Below are 21,325 nucleotides of genomic sequence, written 5' to 3' on the forward strand. Positions count from 1 at the left end.
CATCCAGGGGTCCTTCGCCTCCTCCATAAACAAACGGTAAATTTCATCACGTGACTGATTAAAGGGAAGTGCGCGTGGTTTGAACAGGGTTTGAAGTGTCTTGGGATCGTTTGATCAGGAACACGCACTAATGGACGATGACGAGGAGGCTTATCGATTATGGAAAATTCGTAAGACCATAATGCAGGTGTGAATGTAGACTGAGCTGTTTATAACTCTTTTAGTAGTTGTGTACATTAAACACGCGATCATAAGATAAGTAACGTTAGTGGTATACACAGAATAATATAGTAAATAAATATCGTTAGCCTCATAGCATAATTGCCTAAGTCATTTTTTGGCCAAATTGTGATATCTGCCTATTTTTACTGTCCTTCCACTGCTGCATCATCCTGCCTTTCTGCCTATGTCCTTAGCCAATCACAACACTTATTAGGATCCAAAAACACTATCTGCCTTAGTCATCTCTTTGACTTAGGCAGTTTTGATACAAACAAAATGGCAAAAAACATGGAAAGACATGTCCAGAAGTGATGTATTAGCTCTTCTGTTTGATTCGTTTTCATCTGGTAAGAGTTCATATTTCTTAAATTTTCTAGACACTAAATGTAATTTCAGTCAATCAAAGGGATTATAAACTGTATTTAAACTTGAAATCACATTTTTTGCTACAAGATAAGTAGCTAGCAAACACTAGCTAAATATTACCTCATTTCTGGTCAGAACATCACCATAAAAAGACATTTAGGTAATTTTAGGCAAGTGAAGTCATTTTTCAAGCATTTACTTTTAATTTTAAGGTGAGACAGATTTCTCAGAAATTCAACAAAAGTTGGCGTTCTAAATCAACGCGCTGCTCCGCGATCTCTCTCTGCTTCCTTTTAATCACGCACATGTCTGGAAGGCTCCCTTAGCAGTGAGGTTTTTGCCCATCTGCAGTCCAAACACTTCGAATCAGTCGTAGAGGCCAACGGAAAAACATTGAGAAAGTCATTGTCTGGAGTGATGGCTGTGGGTATCAAAATCGGTGTGGTGCCATCAGCAACACCTACCTTCATCTGGCCATGAAGCATGGTGTCACCATAGAGCAGAAGTTTCTGGTTGCTGGGCACACACAAATGGAGTGTGACTCCATGCATAGCCTCATTGAGCGGCGCATCGTCAAAGAAATTCACACGTGATTACATTGTTATCTTTGAGACTGCACGAATGCATCCATCCCCATACAAGGTGACTCAGCTATACCACAATGACTTCATGAAGTTATCTGGGGCCTATGTCACCAATATTCAACCAGGTAAAAAGGTTGGTGACTCCACAGTCCATGGCCTCCGGGCTCTCCAGTACTTGGCTGATGGTCAAATCCGGTACAAGTTGGAATTTGAGTCTGAATGGGAAGACCTGCCTCAGCGAATCAACATCCCCAAAGAACCACTGGGTCCCACTCTTTCCTGCCCAATTTCCAATTACTCTCAGGAAATTCAATGACTTACAGGCAATGAAACCAGTACTACCAAGAGTGGCCCACCAGTACTATGACAACCTCCCTCATCAATAGACAGTGTGAAAATAAGTGTGCACAGCACCTGAGTAGAACTTGGTGGGAAGGGAAAAGTGGTTAAGGTTAGACATTAAGAAACAACTTGGTTAGGGTTAAGTTACACATCTTGGTTATATTTAGGAGAATAAAAAAACTATGGTTATGTTATGTTTGCACAGCACCTGAGTGGAACTTCAATTAAGGGTGGAAAAGGAAAACAGTAGTTAAGGTTAGACATTAAGAAACAACTTGGTTATAGTTGGCAAGTTATACATCTTGGTTATATTTAGGAGAGAAAAACAACTTTTGTTATGTTATGTTTGCATTTATATGTAAGAGAAAAAATGCCTAAGTCATGGCATGTTCTGCCTAAGTCACTTTTATTTGTTAGGCAATTGGTGATGGATATTTTTCTTTTTGCATACTTGTTCACACATCTGGTTGAATGTACTGTTATAATATCAACAAAAAATCACAATGTGATTTCTAAATATTGTGTTTTTTCATGTTTTCCAAAAACGTTGAAATATGACTTAGGCAATTATGCTATGAGGCTAACGATATAACATTCAGGGTGATTGGGATGCTTGAATATGACTTCAACCTGAATTTTTCTAAAATAAAATATTATACAGACTAAAATAATTATTCAGTTTAATGGTAAGACATTTAGAAATTAAATTGAATTAGATTCAGTGTCAGACATTGACTATAGTAAGAAAACTAACATACAAAAAAAGGTAAATGCTTTTAAAATTGATTGTAAGAGAATATTTTAGTATAGAGGAAAGTCCCCCTGTAGTCAATTGTATCCCTTAACTCATCTTTTATCACCAAAATGACATATTTAAAGTTTTTTTCCTTGAAAAATATTCTTCATGCCTTAAAATATCTTGAATGTAACTCGACACCCTCGCCTCATTTAGTATGCGCGGATCTATGCATATGCAAATGAGCCCCGCCTCCACTCACTCACTCAGAGATCCACTGGTTGACGTTGATTTGATTGGTTACACAGTACTATGAATATGCAAGTGTGCCCCGCCTCCACTCACTCACTCACTCAGAGATCCACTGGTTGACGATCACACGTTGATCTGATTGGTCAAGGTAGTTTGTGACGTCAGAAACACCAGCGATTTCAAACCGTGTTTTTGAGACTGTCTTTGGTTCACTGCAGTTTTAAAAAGAAAATACTCAACAATGCTGTCGACTTATGAACTTACACATGCTTTGTCTTAAAGCGTATTAAAAACACCACATAGACATATAATAATATGCAGAACTTTGAATAAATACATGATTAATCATGCTAAAATAATGCTAAATGTAACTTTATGCATAACAGTAGAGTGCTATAGTGATTCTTGTATTATATTAATATTGTAACAATGGAAACGATATATATTTTCCGAACAATATTTTATACATGAAAATATAAAGCTGCCTTTTAAACTTTAGGGTGCATACGCTGCATTGGTAACACTTTACAATAACGTTCATTAGTTAATTTCTATTGCAGAAAACGAGCAAACCTCCCGTGCCGGGTCTCTTGTGTTGCAGCTCTGCCATGATCGAGGGTTTCTGGTGACCCAGGACGAGCTGGACCAGACCTTGGATGAGTTTAAGGCTCAGTTCGGGGACCGTCCCAGCGAGGGTCGACCCAGACGCACCGATCTCACGGTTCTGGTCGCTCACAATGACGATCCCACCGACCAGATGTTTGTTTTCTTTCCAGGTGAGATCCGTATTTATCAAGTTATCAAGCATCTCAGTCATAATTTAAGTGAAGAACTAAATCTTAAAGCGGTGGTATAATGCCCTTTCACAAGATGTAAAATAAGTCTCTGATGTCCCCAGTGTGTGTGTGTGAAGTTTTAGCTCAAAATACCCCACAGATATTTTTATATAGCATGTTAAAGTCACTTTTTGAGGGTGAGCAAAAACACACGTTTTGTGTCTGTCCCTTTAAATGCAAATGAGCTGCTGCTCCCGGCACAGGGGGCGGAGCTTCAAGAGCTTGTGTCCTTTTACCTCACACACACACACACACACAGACACAGACACTGAACATTTCAAAGCCTTTTATGTTCAAACCGGAGTCAGATAATGATGGAGAGACTCGAGTAGAAGAACAGGACATTTCTGAACGGTTAGTTGATGAGTTTATGTAGATTATGTGTAATTATCTTCTAGTCATTGATTAGCATATTCTGTCATGATAATCTATAAATCGTGTTCCGGGGGCGGGGTTTATGTAAATTCTAGGGTTGGTGATGTCACTAACCCGAGAAGAATGTCGTGTAGTTCCTACCAGCCGTTTGTTGTAGTTCTTAAAAAGTGATTTCTTTAAAAGCAAATATCTCCCATTGCTCTGAACTTTGAGCGTTGTAACTTTGCAGATGTTGTTTATGATCAAACAGCAACATTACACACTAACTACAGTTAGAAAAGTCAAATCATAATCAAACACCCCTTTTAAAAGTTAGTTATCAAGCATCTGTCATAATTTAGGTAAAGAACTAAATCTTAACTGTCAGTCTCAGAGATGATTCACGACACAAACGGGATTTTGGATGACGACGTTGGCCAATCCCTGAATAGATTTCCTTAGAAATCTAGAAACTTTTCTAAATTTCACAATCATGTGTTAACAAACAGGTATTCCTAGATTTCAACGAGCTCATTGTTTCTGCACTAAATTATTACATTGTTTAAATTAATACATTTTTAAACTAACTGTGATTGTGTATATGAACATTTCTGAAATACATAAATTAGACAGTTTCCTCTGATGATAACCGATCACTGTAAATATTGGTAAACTCAGCCATGTCTTCTTCTGCTTCTGTATCGCAGTATTATTGAGCCAGTCCTTACTTATGGTGCCATTTTATTTTTTTTCATATGCTTACAGTTACCAACAAGAACACATTCTTGAGGCGAGACGCGGCAGGCAAAAACATCGTTTTTTTTTCACTGGCCAATTTTGAGATTTTGGGATATTTGTCTTCAATAACATGTCTTCTTTCAGACTTGTGGTGAAAAAGAGTCCAAAATACACATTTAGGTCTTTATTTTATTAACTTTGTCTATTTGCGTCTGTAGATTTCTCCTAAATTCAACAAAAGTTGGCGTTATAAATCTCTGTATTCTTCCTTTAATCACACACACGTCTGGACAGCTCTCTCTCTCCTGTACAATGCTGTCGGGTCCAAATATGGTAATTTCCTTTTTATCAGCAACCAATCGTGAAAGTACAATGGTCATTTAACTCTAAAAGCGAAATCTCATTGGCTGATGTCAATTTCTGACACCGTGATTGGTTCAGATGCATCACGTGACGCGCTCTGACACTCAGATGTGTGTTTTTGGCTGTTTTTCTGCTCAGTTAAAGGCCATAAATGCTGTGTTTATAAGTTTTGATGTGATTTAGGTGGTTTGTATTGTTGTTGCTAATGATTTGATGAGATATTGTGTCAGTAAATAGTTGTTTCCACTAAAAAAAGTATGATTATTTTACATTACAAATCTTAAAATGCCTTTTTCTCAAAATTATTTTTTTGTCATCCTCCAGTAGAAACATCTCAGCCTATGTACACCAAACTCTCCAGTTATACACTTAGCAGTATTCTGAAGATATGTTCAGAGGGATTTGTTAATAAATCATTCCTGGCCTGATTTATGTGACATTTTAATCAAAAAAATATGTCAAATCGAATTTTTTAAGGCTATGGACAGTATATTTAGATTTCCTAGGTAATGAAAGCATATATCCTGAAATCCCTCTGAACATCTTCTTTCATCTTGTGTGTAAATAAAATGAAAAAAGAATTTTGCACCTGGCTTTATCATATGTCCAGATCTATCTACCGAAAATATATGCAAAATTGCGCATATTTAATGAGATAATGCCAAATTTGCATAATTAAACATACAAATTTCAAAAACTTGTAATAATTTTTTTTTATGAACTTGTGTAAGTAATCAACTGAGGAAGTGTCATGGTGATATCTATTATTTTAAAATTGTACCCTATTCACCTGTAGTGTCTCGCCTTAAAGAGAACTCATTTAGTATCCCTACCCCCAACTTATCCGATAGTGTCTCGACATTTACGTTGCGAAAGGCACAAAAAACTTAAATTACTCAGAACACACACTTCACAAGTATTTTATCCTTCTGCCTTCAGGCTGTAGGTTTAGGTTACCGATGTGTAGAAAGAACAAGTTTAGTAAGAGTTTTGTTCCTGTGTCTATACAAGCTCTAAATACATAGGAAATCGGTCATTGATACGTCAGGTATGCTCTAGTTTTTTTTTATATATATATATATCTAGAAGGACTGGGCAAATTTTTTAGATTTTTTTTAGATTAATCGATTTTTTAAATGTGGTCGATTCAAAATCGATTCTCAAAGGCCAAAAATCGATTTTTCCCCATATTTATTTATCTATCACCCAAAAGCCAGTATTAGTTTTCCTACAGTGTTCATAGGCGTGCAGCCTCCATGTTACCGCGAATGCTGTGAGATTTTATGTTCGTTTTATTTTAAACATAAAATAACCTGATCCTGATTGATCAAGGCATCTGTTCTGACTTGTCTAATTTTCAGCATCAATTTTTCATCTTGCATCAAAATCCTGTCTATTCATTGTACGCATTTGAAGTTGGGTTTTAGTGTACGCAAGAGTACCTAAAATAAAAAGAGTTTAATATACAGGTTTGTGGCTCGATTTCTTTTTATTAATTAACCACTCGTAAACTTATGTTCACCGTTTAAAAATAAATAAATATAGGATTTGTATTAAATCTATATTCATCGAGTCGAATCGGAAATCGAAGCGAATTCAGAGCTTGCAAATCGAATCGGAAAATCTGAATCGATGCCCAGCCCTAGTGTCTAGTCATGTTCTTAATATGCTGTGTGTTTGTATTATGTACGCATCTATGGTGGAAACATGCGTGAATTAAATTGAATATTCTCAGATAAATTCACATTGAATGGTGAAATTCCCCCAGAGGATTTTACATTCAACACACATTTGATAATTAATAATTTTCAAGAGAATACATTATGATATACACATTTGGAAATGAAAGATAAACACGTTTTGCAACTTACCTGCTTATGTGTGACCCTGGACCACAAAACCAGTCACATGGGTAAATTTTTTTTAAATTGATGTGTATATATAACATGAAAGGTGAATAAATAATATTTCCATTGATGTGTGGTTTGTTATGATATGACAATATTTGGTCGAGACACAACTATTGAAAATCTGGAATCTGAGGATGCAAAAAAATGTAAACATTGAGAAAATCTCCTTTAAAGTTGTGCATTTATGTTCACGATTGTGCTGCATTCACTCACAAAAATACATGTTTTATAAATTTACGGTAGGACATTTACTAAATATCTTCATGGAACATGATCTTTACTTAATATCCTCATGATTTTTGGCATAAAAGAAAAAGTTATAATTTTGACCCATACAATGTATAGTTGGATATCGCCACAGATATACCCGTGCGTCATGTGACTGGTGTTGTGAACGCTTCATGTGAGCTCATCGCAGTGTTTGTCCTCCACACAGAGGAGATGAAAGTGGGCATCAAGACCATTAAGATGTATTGCCAGCGCATGCAGGAGGAAAACATCAACCGGGCCATTATCGTGGTCCAGACGGGCATGACGCCGTCCGCTAAACAGGTACGCCCCAACACACCTGTGCCTCACCTGGAGCCGTGGATCAGGGCTCTCGTTTAGAAAACGGTGTAGGATCCGCACTAAAAGTGTACGCCAAAAAATATTGAGCCTTATAAAAGCGTGCGTACGCCAGAACCTGCGCAGAATTCCCATTATAAATCCCAGTCAGCGGAAGCCTAGAGTCTCGTATATTTCATGTGTACAGAGTCTGGCCTCTCTCCATTGACAAGTGTTAACTTCCTTGAAGGCGGATCCTCTGTTGAAGTTTAAAGTCGGCATGAAATCAAATTTGACAAATCTTCTTTTTATATGTAATATTTAGGGCTGTCCGTTAAACGCGTTATTAACGGCGTTAACGCAAAACCATTATAACGGTGTACTTTTTTTTTTTTTTCGCGAGATCAACGCCTAGCGAACTTTGTCGTTTTTTTCGCATGCTTTTGCAACAACTAGTAACGTTATTGAAACTACAACACCACACCGGATCTAGCTAGACCAGAAACAACAAAACAGGCGCGCCGCACACACTTGTTTGGACTTGCGAACCGGCCAAAGAGTGTCTAGGACAACTCGTATCGTACATTGGACGCATACTTTCTCAGTTTATGGCCAGCATTAAAAACGCCGAATGGCGGCGCCGCTGGAATTTTAAATACGCGCCGCTGCGCTTCTCGTCCGGTGTGCGAACCTCTTTAACGTTATGTTTTGAGCGGATGAATGATGAGCGCGAGACGCAGAAATGGATGCCAATAAGATTCTGAATGGAAAAATTACTTTTAAAAAGTTGCCAAATGGTTCAATTGACAAGACCAAAGTGATCTGTGTGTTGTGTCGTTGTGAACTGAGCTGTCATCGCAGCACGTCCCGTCTGAAAAGGTCAAGCACACACACACTGATGCGTTTCTACGCCCACTCGTCAACATCAGTAACGTCACCTCCTCGTCAGTATTTCTTTCACCCTTTTATTGATGGACAGTGTTACAGTGTGTGAGAGATTATTTGCTCCAAGTGAGAATGTTAGTGTGAAATTGAACACAGTATATGTTGTTTTCAATAAAAAACATTTGCACAAAGCAAGCCGATCCACTTTTCCATGTTGATAAGAGCATTAAAATGAGAAAAAATAATGGGACAAAACGAAATCAAGAGACATTTAGAATAGATAAAAATGTGCGATTAATCGTGAGTTAACTATGACATTAATGCGATTAATCGCGATTAAATATTTGAATCGTTTGACAGCCCTAGTAATATTGTAGTGTTTATTATAAATGATTTATCTGCGCACTTCATTATTTAAAAAAAATTAATCTACCCTTATAATCCTTACCAAATCAAATACATTACCCTTCCCTCCCCCCTAGAAACAACCTCTCTTCTCTTCCGGTCACGTGCCGTGGCGAAAGGGTGCGGCCAGAGTATCGTTAAATATAAATATGGGCTGATTCCTGCTAAATTTAGCTGCTCGTCCTTGTTCTCGTCGCCGGGCTCCTCAATAAAAAAAAATCCTTCATGGGAGGGTAACGGTGAGGAGTCCGGTGGAGAGAAATCCTCCACAACTGAGTGTAAACTGGCATTCAAATCTGCCTCCATTTTGTTAGCAACGCCCAACCTCCAACGATCCAATCAATTCCCAAAGGACAAAATCAAGCCCCGCCCTACATTTTTTTCGTATTTCAGAAGCCGTTTCACTCGGATATACGTCACAACAAGGAAAAAATGACAATCTCAACTTCCGTTTCATGCCGACTTTACAACTATTGGATCTGCCCAGAGTCACTCTGGATCATGCCATAACCAATCGCTAACGTTTGGTCGTGAGTCTCGTGACGTATGACGAGTCAAACTAGCGCACGACCTCAACGTCATCGTTCTCACTCCCTCTGTTCGCTGATTGGACCGGTAAAAAATTGACTGGAGAAAACCCAAGAATACACCACAATCCCAGACGTAGTTCTGGAGGAAAAGGAAAATTGAGCGGAAGCGCGTAGGAGGGCGGAGCCAGGCTAAGTCGGCGGAAGATTGTGCGTATTATCTATTAAAACAATCAATGAGTTTGACCCATACAATGTATTGTTGGCTGTCATGTGACTGGACCAGATGCATTTACACTTTTCGGACCAGATCTCCTCCTGAAGTGGTTTGAGCGATCGGATTCAAATCCGTCTGGAATGAGAGCGTTTACACACGACCGGAGAGCTATCTGATCACAGAACACGCATGAAGTGGCCAGGTGTAAACGGCCCGGGTCTGTTTGGTGCGGTTATAAATGAGGCCTCAGATGCCAGGCAAGCATGATGATGATGATGATGATGATGATGATGATGATGATGATGATGATGATGATGATGATGATTGTTTGCAGTCTCTGGTGGACATGGCACCGAAATACATCCTGGAACAGTTTCTACAGCAGGAGCTGCTAATAAACCTCACCGAGCACGAGGTGAGACTTCCCCCCCGCAACACACAGCGACGCTTTTACTGACTCAATGTAGGAAAACACCAGCAAAATTCACTTTTATTTATATATATATATATATATAGGGATTTGAACTGTGATATGATTAATATCTGCTGTTAAAAGAACAAAAACTAGTAAATTCTAATTCTATCAATTTTGACCCAAGCACTAAAATATTTTATAATATGGATATTTAAAATATTAAAGCTAATGGTATTTAAGAACTTTAATATTATAAATATTATGAATATAAAAATTATTATAAAAATATCATAATTGAGATTTGTTATATTAACAAGTATTGCACTATTTTTTTTAATAATATGAATATTTAAAATATGAATTGGTGTATAGTATTTAAGAACATTAATAATATGAATGTGAATATAAAACATAAAATAAAAATCGAGATGTATTGCACAATTTTTATATGAATATTTAAAATATTAATTAAAGTGTATAGTATTTAAGAACATTAATAACATAAATGTTATGTGTATATATATATATATATATATATATATTTAAATCGATTTGTTATATTAACAAGCATTGCACAAAAAATATTTTATAATATGAATATTTAATATATTAAAGCGTGTAGTATTTAAGAACATTAATAATATAAATATTATGGATTAAAAAAATAATAACGAGATTTGTTATATATAGCACAAAACATTTTAAAATATAATTTAAAATCTTAATGCGTATAGTATAAGCACATTAATAATATAAATATTCGGAATATAAAAAATATTTAATAAAACATATTGAGATGTTAACAAATATTGCACAAAAATATTTTATAATATGAATATTTAAAATATTAAAGCATATAGTATTTAAGAACATTGATAATATAAATATTACGAATATAAAAATATTAACTAAAAAAATTATATTCAGATTTGTTGTTTTAACGAATATTGTGATTTAAACTGATATGACACAAATCTGTTAAATGAACAAAAACTACTAAATTATAATAAATCTAATGAGTCTAATTTTAATTAAAAATTGTAAAATATGAATATAAATGTTATGAATATAAATATTTAAAATTCATATTTAAAGCTGCCGTCGGCAAGATATTTTTGATCATATTCACTGAAACCGAAGCTATGCTCCGACAGAACAACAGGGGGGTGAGATATGACTGTCAATCACAGTTCGTGCACACGCCACAGATCCCCCTCCCCCCTTGCGCACGTTACAATATCACATGCAGACGCCTGGAGTTCGCAGGTGTGTTGGATTGTGCGAAGCGTGATGGCGGAGGGAAAATCTACAAACAAGCTTCCAATTCCTCGGTTAACAACCAGAGCTAGGAGACCCAAAACAACCAAGGAAAAGAAAGCAAGTACTCCATGGTGTTGATCAATGCTGAAGAGACGGGCGCGCGTTCACACACACTGGCGAGCACACACTCGATGGGAGGGTGGTCTGTGGTAGTGGGGGAGGGGCATGAGAGTTGTAAACATTCAAAACTTTGGCTAAGTCCCCTCAATCTGCCAGACCTGCCGACTGCAGCTTTAAACATGAAAATATAAGTACATATTACTTTTAAATGTTTAATATTCTTTAATTTATTGTCATGATTGGTTGTGTGTCTTGCAGTTGGTCCCTGAACACATCGTGATGACTAAAGAGGAAGTGACTGAGCTTCTGGCCAGATAGTATCCAGATCTCACGAGTGTTGATTAAACCGAGTGCCAGAATTATTGTTGTCTAACAGGTTTCCCAACACTCAGAACACTTTAAACTCGACACACACACACACACACACTCAGAACACTTTAAACTCGACACACACACACACACACACACACACACACACACACACACACACACACTCAGAACACTTTAAACTCGTATCTCACACACACACACACACACACACACACTCAGAACACTTTAAACTCGACACACACACACACACACACACACACACACACACACACACTCAGAACACTTTAAACTCGTATCTCACACACACACACACACACACACACTCTCAGAACACTAACTCTTGTTACACACACACTCAGAACACTTTAAACTCGTATATCTCTCTCTCACACACACACACACTCAGAACACTTTAAACTCGTATCTCACACACACACACACACACACACACTCTCAGAACACTAACTCTTGTTACACACACACACACACACACACACACACACTCAGAACACTTTAACTCGTATCTCTCACACACTCTCAGAACACTTTAACTCGTATCTCACACACACACACACACACACACACACACACACACACACACTCAGAACACTTTAACTCGTATCTCTCACACACACACACACACACACACACACACACACTCAGAACACTAACTCTTGTTACACACACACACACTCAGAACACTTTAAACTCGTATCTCTCTCACACACACACACACACACTCTCAGAACACTAACTCGTATCTCACACACACACACACTCAGAACACTAACTCTTGTTACACACACACTCAGAACACTTTAAACTCGTGACACACACACACACACACACTCTCAGAACACTTTAACTCGTATCTCTCTCACACACACACACACACACTCAGAACACTTTAACTCGTATCTCTCACACACACACACACACACACACACACTCAGAACACTTTAAACTCGTTACACACACACACACACACTCAGAACACTTTAAACTCGTGACACACACACACACACTCAGAACACTTTAAACTCGTGTTACACACACACACACACACTCAGAACACTTTAAACTCGTGTTACACACACACACAGAACACTTTAAACTCGTGTTACACACACACACACACACTCAGAACACTTTAAACTCGTGTTACACACACACACAGAACACTTTAAACTCGTGTTACACACACACTCAGAACACTTTAAACTCGTATATCTCTCTCTCACACACACACACACACACACACACACACACACACACACTCAGAACACTTTAAACTCGTATCTCACACACACACACACACACACACACACACACACACACTCTCAGAACACTAACTCTTGTTACACACACACACACACACACTCAGAACACTTTAAACTCGTATCTCTCACACACACACACTCAGAACACTTTAACTCGTATCTCTCACACACTCTCAGAACACTTTAACTCGTATCTCTCACACACACACACACACACACTCAGAACACTTTAACTCGTATCTCTCACACACACACACACACACACACTCAGAACACTAACTCTTGTTACACACACACACACTCAGAACACTTTAAACTCGTATCTCTCTCACACACACACACACACACTCTCAGAACACTTTAACTCGTATCTCTCACACACACACACACACTCAGAACACTAACTCTTGTTACACACATACACTCAGAACACTTTAAACTCGTATCTCTCTCACACACACACACACACACTCTCAGAACACTAACTCGTATCTCACACACACACACACTCAGAACACTAACTCTTGTTACACACACACTCAGAACACTTTAAACTCGTGACACACACACACACACACACTCTCAGAACACTTTAACTCGTATCTCTCTCACACACACACACACACACTCAGAACACTTTAACTCGTATCTCTCACACACACACACACACACACACACACACACTCAGAACACTAACTCTTGTTACACACACACACACTCAGAACACTTTAAACTCGTATCTCTCTCTCACACACACACACACACACACACTCTCAGAACACTTTAACTCGTATCTCTCACACACACACACACACACACACTCAGAACACTAACTCTTGTTACACACATACACTCAGAACACTTTAAACTCGTATCTCTCTCACACACACACACACACTCTCAGAACACTAACTCGTATCTCACACACACACACACTCAGAACACTTTAAACTCGTGACACACACACACACACACTCAGAACACTTTAAACTCGTTACACACACACACACACACTCAGAACACTTTAAACTCGTGACACACACACACACACACTCAGAACACTTTAAACTCGTGTTACACACACACACACACACTCAGAACACTTTAAACTCGTGTTACACACACACACAGAACACTTTAAACTCGTGTTACACACACACACACACACTCAGAACACTTTAAACTCGTGTTACACACACACACAGAACACTTTAAACTCGTGTTACACACACACTCAGAACACTTTAAACTCGTGTTACACACACACACAGAACACTAAACTCGTGTTACACACACACTCAGAACACTTTAAACTCGTGTTACACACACACACACACACACACACACACACACACACAGATTAGTATCTGGCTTCTCTGTGACGTCACCTGTGAACAGCTTTTCTTGACGGTCATCAGTAAACTCAAGGAGAGCCAGTTACCCAGAATTCAGCCTGGCGATCCAGTGGCGCGATACTTTGGGCTGAAACGAGGCCAGGTGAGAAAATAATTTCATCATCTGAACACTTGTGTGCACGCTGCAATCTGCAGCTCTTTACAATCTATCTAGACGGATAGATGTACACAAGCAATCCTGCGGGAACCACCGGGACTTCCTAAATCTGAAAGATTAATGGTCTGGTGTCGAGGAATGAAAATCAGCCCGCTCGCGGGGCGGCACCAAGCATGCGTTCGAAAATCTCACTGCATGCTATTGGCTAACACTACGACCAATCACAACAATACACGGGGTGACGTATCACTAAGCCCCATACGCTTAGTTTGGATCACTCGGATCTTTCTTTTTTCGAGTAATTTAGTTAATTTCGGCATAATATAATTAAAATGTGAACTAGCCCAACACATCTAGTACTTAGGAAAATGTTGATTTATATTTGAAAAGTTGTGTCCAACTTAAGTCCAGGCTATTGCAGTCTGTTAAACTGGTAGATTGGACTCTTGCCGTATCCGGTCGGCAAAACTTCCTTCTTGCAAAGGAACGATTCGAGCGCCGTCTTCTGTTCCTCTTTTAGAGTCTAAATCTTTCATTGTAGCGCGAAAGCCGTTTCAAACAACCGGTGTTCATCCACAGCCATCCTGCAATGTTGTTTACTAATGACTAATGTCATCTCGTCTCTGGCCCGCCTATATCAGATAACCCGCTGTGATTGGTGCAGCTCAGATAGAGGGGCATATTTAATAAGCATTATTACTCGATAACTCGCTGAGCAAATTCAAATTGTGCTCTCGCAAGAACTCTGGGTAGGGGCTTCCTGTAAATGCTCTGAAAGTCCGAACCATACAGAAAATGCGTTCACACTAGAAACGAACCAAACCTTTGTTCAGTTTGATCCGGAGTGAGACTGGAATAGTGGTCCGGGGAGGTTTCACACCTGCCATTTTGATTCGGATCAAACTGAAAAGTCAGAAAATCCAAGGTAGAAGTGAAAGGGCCGGCTCTTAGTAATATATCGTTTGAAGTATTAGGCTGTTTACACGTGGACGGCTATTTTCATAAACGGACATTTCACCCCTCTCCGTTTTCAAAAATATCATCGTGCACACCTGACAGCTTTCAGAAAAGTGTTTGTTATGCCGTCAAGAGCATGCCAAACCTGTAGGTGGCGGTGTAACGAGAAGCTAAAGCCCACGTTAGCCAATCCGAATCCGTCTCATACTGTGACGTCGGCTGCCTAAAACATGCAAACAAAGTTTTCCAAAATCTCCACCCAGGCCGGAGTTTTTAGAAAGAATCGTTTTCAGAGGAGAATTCTCCGTTTGCGTGTAAACGAATGTCTCAGTTTTTCAAAATAACCATGTATGTGTAAACGGGGCCTTAGGCCTTAGGCCCTGTCCACACGGAGACGCGTTTTAAAAACATCGGATAGGGAAAGCTCTGGCTTCGTGTGGATGTGGCCTCAGTCAAACCAAAATGTATTCAGACACCTTTTCTCACATTATCAGTTTATTCGCTATAGTTTAGAAAATGGTAATACAATGAGAAGAACTCCGAGTTATGAACTCAGTTGATATTTGACAGGTTTTGTCCGTCCTTCTGTTAGACTGTCTCACACTAGCCTGGCTAACGCCAGACCCAATTCTCGTTGAGACTTGGGTCTGGGAACCACATGTAAATTTTCTCGTATTTGAGGCGTGGTTTACGAATGCCCGGCGCCGTTTATTGGGTGCTAAGAATGTCTATCAAATGCGCCTGTACGCTCATAGCCAATCGTGTCCATTATACCAGATGACGTATGTAGAGCGACAGAAATTAGACAAGGAAGAAGACGATGGGTAAGATATTTTTGTGTAAACAATGACGTTCAGCGACTATTGCCGTTTGTGCAAGATAAACATGAGGGTCGAAGGTATATATGGATATAAACTGCTTAGTTGTGTCGCATAGATGTCGTCATCGTCTTGCTGCTCCCTCCCCGTTCTGTGATTGGTTCCCTAGATGAGGCGAAAATCTGGTCCATGGTATCCAGACTGCCTTTCAGCGTGAATAAAATCGCGCTGCGCAAAGGCAGTCTGGGGAAACCCAGGCTAGTCTCACACATGAATTTTGTTGAATATCTGTCAGCTGTTAAATTTAACTACACAATTAGATAATACCAGTTTAGCTCGACCAATCACCAAGCAATGCTTCATTGTGTTCAGTGTGTGTGTATAAAGAGCAATTAAAGAAAAAACAATGAAGAAAACATGATCAGCTCAAAGTGTCTGAATCATTTTTGGTCCCAATTATTTAAATAAATTGTACTGGTAGTCACTGTATGAAGGATATTTGGGTATAATGTATAATTTACTTTATTTTGCTCTCCTCACTTACATAAGTGAACTATAGTGTCCTGCACACACTCAAAAACGATATCTGGTGTCTGAATAATGTTAGTTTTGCCTGTATGTGCATTAAAGCCGTGGTTCTGCGGTTCACAGGTGGTGAAGATCATCCGGCCCAGCGAGACGGCGGGGCGATACATCACTTACAGACTCGTACAGTGAAGACTCATCAACATCTCATTTCTCTGTAAGGCTTTTCATTGTCTCATGTTTATAATGGGCGGCAACAATTAATTTAATTTCCCTAAAACTTGAATCTTGGATTGTTTGTTTTTGCAAATGAAAAAAATAAATCAACTTTTGTTTGATGAATGGATTTATTATGGTGTTGTTGTGAATATTTTAAGGCATAAATGGCAAAAAAACACCTACTTAAGTTCACAAACTGAATTATTCATTGCAAATATAGTAGATTTATTGGATATAAATGTTTCCTGGAAATATATACAGTTTGGGAGTGTGCACAATGGATTGGACTTCAGTCACATGTCTGGTGTTTATCGTGTGTTTATCATGCATTTATCAGTCAAGTCATGTGATTAGAGAGGCTTTGTTCAACAATGGTTCAGATGAAGTAATGAAATATACACACTATTACAAATAAAGCATGTTTGAAAGAGAAAACGTCACATGCGCATTAAAGCCAGCACTGACCTGCAGCGCGGCTGTTAGTTCAACTCGTTTTATGCTCTTCTGTCAATAAACAAAGAAAAAACTCCAGTGCGTAGAGGAAACTATAATAAATACAGATGTTAAAAGTTCCCATCACAATATATATGGAGACTTATTAATATCTACACACCTTGAAATTGTATTAAATAATAATGGCGTATATGTTTGTTTCTGAAGGACAGAAATTATTGTATTCCAGTTCTTTATGGTTTATGCAGACTAGTGCACAGATGTATTGTTATATTGAATAGAGAGACACGTTATATAAACATCCAGTTCATATTAGACAATATTTGAAGCTACACTGATCTCACGTCTACAGTCAGAGGTCGTATCAGTTTGCCTGTCAGCCTAAACACTCTTAAAGGGAAAGTTCACACAAAAAATAAATTACAACATTTTTTCATTACAACATTTACTCACCCTGAGGTCATCTAGGTGTATGACTTTCTTCTTTCAGTCGAACACAATCTGAGTTATATTAAAAAAATGTCCTGGCTCTTCAAAGCTTTATAATGGCAGTGAATGGGCTTTATTTTTTTGAAGTCCATACAAGTTTATGATGAAATTTAACTTTAATGATGGATAGATGCACTTTTATGATGGATGGATGCGCTTTAATGATGGATGGATGCGCTTTAATGATGGATAGATGCACTATTATGATGGATGGATGCGCTTTAATGATGGATAGATGCACTTTTATGATGGATGGATCTACTTTTATGATGGATAGATGCACTTCTACGATGAATAAATGCACTTTTACGATGGATAGATCTACTTTTATGATGGATGGATGCACTTTATGATGGATAGATGCACTTTTATGATGGATGGATACACTTTATGATGGATAGATGCACTTGTATGGACTTCAAAAAAAGAAAAATGAGCCAGGACATTTTTTAACTCGTCTGAAAGAAGAATGTCATGTACACCTAGGATGGCTTCAGGGTGAGTAAATCATGGGTTAATTAAAAATGTTTGGGTGAACTATCACTTTAATATTACTATTGTTTGACTTTGGGAGTTAACATATACATATGGTCTAACGGCTGAAATGGTTAAATTCATAATGCCTCCCTGGTCTTACTGATCTGAGACCTGCTCGGGGTCGTTTTCCTCGGTTGTGCCGGTGGTCTGCTCCGGGATGGTCTCCGGGACGCTCAGGTCCAGTGCGCTCAGGTCCAGGCTCGCTCTGGGACTGGTCTGCTCTTCTTCTGTGCTGGTTTCGCTCTCCTGACTCACCAGAGGAGGGCGCTGTCCTCTTGCTCTGCCCGGCTCCTCCACATCAGAGTCTGAGTCCAGCGAACGCTCCTGAGAACCAGAGGAACCCACCGAATGACCTGAAGAGGGAACGGGACACTCGTTCAACAGTAACACGGCACAATTCATTAAAAAAAATCACAGTAAGAATTTTTCAATGCATATTGTGATTTGAACTGCAATATGATGAACATTTAACATAAGAATAAAAAGGCATTAAAACAATGAAAGATCATTTTACAACTAAATTCTAATACAATTTCAATTCATACTTCTAATCATAATATTACAAACCTATGGATATAAAATATGATTTTATAACATTAAAAATAAAAATATTAAATACAATTTGTGAAATAAACATTCTAATATTTCTTTATGTATATATATTTATAATTCTATATATACATGTGTGTGTGTTTATTTCAGATAACTTTTTTATATTAATACTTTAATATTATCTACTCTAAGTGTATTTATTTAAAAGTTTCTCACAACCAAAAATCCGAAGCAAAATTTAATAAAATAATAAAAAATATCAAGTTTTTATTTATAAATTTGTAATCATAACATTTCTAATATGTATCCGAATACATTCCAAAATCCGCTTAAGTTGCAAACCCAAGCATAAATTCTAATAAAATTTAAATTCATAATTCTATTACAAACCTATGGATATAAAATATTATTTTATAATATTAAAAATATTAAATACAATTTGTAAAATAAACATTCTAATATTTATGTATATATATTTATAATTCTATATATACATGTGTGTGTGTGTTTATTTCAGATTCTCTTTTTTAAAAAAGCAACTTTTTTTATATTAATACTTTAATATTATCTACTCAAAGTGTGAGTATTTATTTCAAAGTTTCTCACAATTAAAAATCCGAAGCAAAATTTTATAAAATAATAAAAATATCAAGTTTTTATTTAAATATTTATACATTTTTTATCATAATATTTCTAATATATATCCGAATACATTCCAAAATCCGCTTAAGTTGCAAACTCAAGCATAAATATTCAGATTTTAAGTGTTAAAAAATAAACATAATTTATTTAATACTTATTATTTCTAATATGTTTCTCTCACCACATTCCAGATCCGCTCTGTTTGTCTCTTCATGAGTTCCAGTCTCACAGTCCTGTGTGGAGGAGAATAAGAGTAAGTGCATCAGAACCACAGTATAAACCTGTGTACTACTTCTTCATCACATGTGACTGTGCAGACCTGGCTCTGTGCTGGAGAGGAGACTGAGGAGGAGGAGGAGGAGATGAAGATGCTCTGCTGGAAGACGATCAGAGCCTCTACGATGCGAGCCTGATGAGGGTAATCCACCAGAGAGGAGAGCGACACCGTGGCGCCGGTGGGTTTGGGTCTCATCAGGGTCGGCCCGAACACAATGCCTAAATTACTAGCACTCATCTTATTATCTTGCTCCAACTCAGACACCCTGAGAGAGAGAGAGAGAGAGAGAGAGAGCACACTTATGACAAATCTATAAAACGGCACTTTTGCAAACTTGATATTTCAAGAAGTGACTATTTTAAACAACTTTTCTTTTTCTCATATTCATACAGTTGACCAGTTACAGGACCTAAAATACATGCTCTCATATATGAAAATGTTCAAAATAATAGTTAATGTTTGTGTTTCAACTACCAAATTATTTTGCATGCCTTGTTTATAAATGTATTTGTCTTCTGAACTCATATGAACTCACAGATTTGACTATATTATTAAAATATATTTTAATTTTTTTTTTAATTATTATTAGACTTAAATTATTAATATATTAAAACCTAAATACACTATATATTAAGAAGTTATCAAATATAAGCAATTTTTTTAAAATATATTTTTTCCATTATCGAATTATTAAAATTATTATAATTATCATTATTAAATAAAGTATCTCTTTATGATTTTGTAAAGTTCCAGTCTTTCTATATTTATGATGATCAATATATTTTATGATACATTTATATATATATATAAAAAAAAAAAGTTCAGAGCAAAGTGTCAGTATTTAGACTTTTAAAAAATATTATACATAATTAAATATGGCATTGACATGTCTAATAATCACAATGAATCCGCAGGTGTTTGTAAACCCTCGGCCGCAGGTTATGAGTCTCTCACCTGCGCAGGTGTCGGATGATGTACTTCAGCGTAGAGATGTTAGTGTCTGGCAAGCGCTTGAGCAGCTCTCGGAGTTTCTGCACTAAGGTCAGCACCTCTGGTTCTGTTTCTGACCCACGATCCACCAGCTCTGGGCTCTTCACGCCCTCACCGGCCTCTGAGCCGTCCGAGTTCAGGCTTTCCTTCGCCAGTCCCATCAGATCATTATACTGACGGAAGGGCATGATGGGCTCCGGGAGCTGAGGAGGAGACGGACACGATGAACATAACACAACGCTGGTACCGGTATATATATATATTTGTATATATACTGTAGCTGTTTTATTCACGATAAAACACGGCTATGACCGCTTCACCCAACGGTTCTATGTATCACTACACAACACCCCTAGCAACCGCTCTTAGCAACGATCTCATTGACATTGTTCATTGAAGCTATAGTAGAGTATTGTGAGAGTGAGCGAGTGTACCTGCATTTACAGTAGATATAGCATTTTCCTTCAGGATCAGTCCTATATATTCATAATAAAAAAAATCTGTTTGAATGTCCGCTGCGATATCTTGTCCTTTTAACAGTTAAGGGGTTTCCCCGTGCCCATAGTCATCTGTCCGTTGCGTCTTCCTTCTTCGTGATCACAAGTTTGAGTCCTTTCAATGTAAAAGTCTTCTCTGCTGACCGACTCACTCATAAACACAGTCTTT

General features: G+C 37.8%; 2 protein-coding genes across 3 annotated transcripts in view; one reads left to right on the forward strand and one right to left on the reverse strand.

Annotated features, from left to right (window-relative positions):
* The first annotated feature begins 16 nt into the window (after positions 1 to 16).
* polr2ea (RNA polymerase II, I and III subunit E, a) lies at positions 17 to 16,848 on the forward strand. Its single transcript, XM_079612906.1, has 7 exons — positions 17 to 187; positions 3,104 to 3,278; positions 7,140 to 7,255; positions 9,618 to 9,698; positions 11,337 to 11,395; positions 14,107 to 14,185; positions 16,627 to 16,848. Exons 1-7 carry the CDS (start codon positions 131 to 133, stop codon positions 16,690 to 16,692), a joined length of 633 nt encoding a protein of 210 aa, XP_079469032.1. The 5' UTR covers positions 17 to 130; the 3' UTR covers positions 16,693 to 16,848.
* A 604-nt stretch (positions 16,849 to 17,452) lies between these two features.
* Positions 17,453 to 21,325, reverse strand: part of arhgap45a (Rho GTPase activating protein 45a) — a 43,209-nt gene continuing 39,336 nt past the window's right edge. For both annotated transcript variants that reach the window (XM_079612904.1, XM_079612905.1), the window contains exons 20-23: positions 20,624 to 20,862; positions 19,712 to 19,934; positions 19,574 to 19,625; positions 17,453 to 18,551 (exon numbers count right to left, since the gene is read on the reverse strand). In XM_079612904.1, coding sequence (XP_079469030.1) covers positions 18,295 to 18,551; positions 19,574 to 19,625; positions 19,712 to 19,934; positions 20,624 to 20,862 — 771 coding nt within the window. In that variant the 3' untranslated portion in view covers positions 17,453 to 18,294. The remainder of the gene's footprint in view (positions 18,552 to 19,573; positions 19,626 to 19,711; positions 19,935 to 20,623; positions 20,863 to 21,325) is intronic.

This window comes from Phoxinus phoxinus (assembly GCF_949152265.1).
Source record: "Phoxinus phoxinus genome assembly, chromosome: 5".
Lineage (NCBI taxonomy): Eukaryota > Metazoa > Chordata > Actinopteri > Cypriniformes > Leuciscidae > Phoxinus > Phoxinus phoxinus.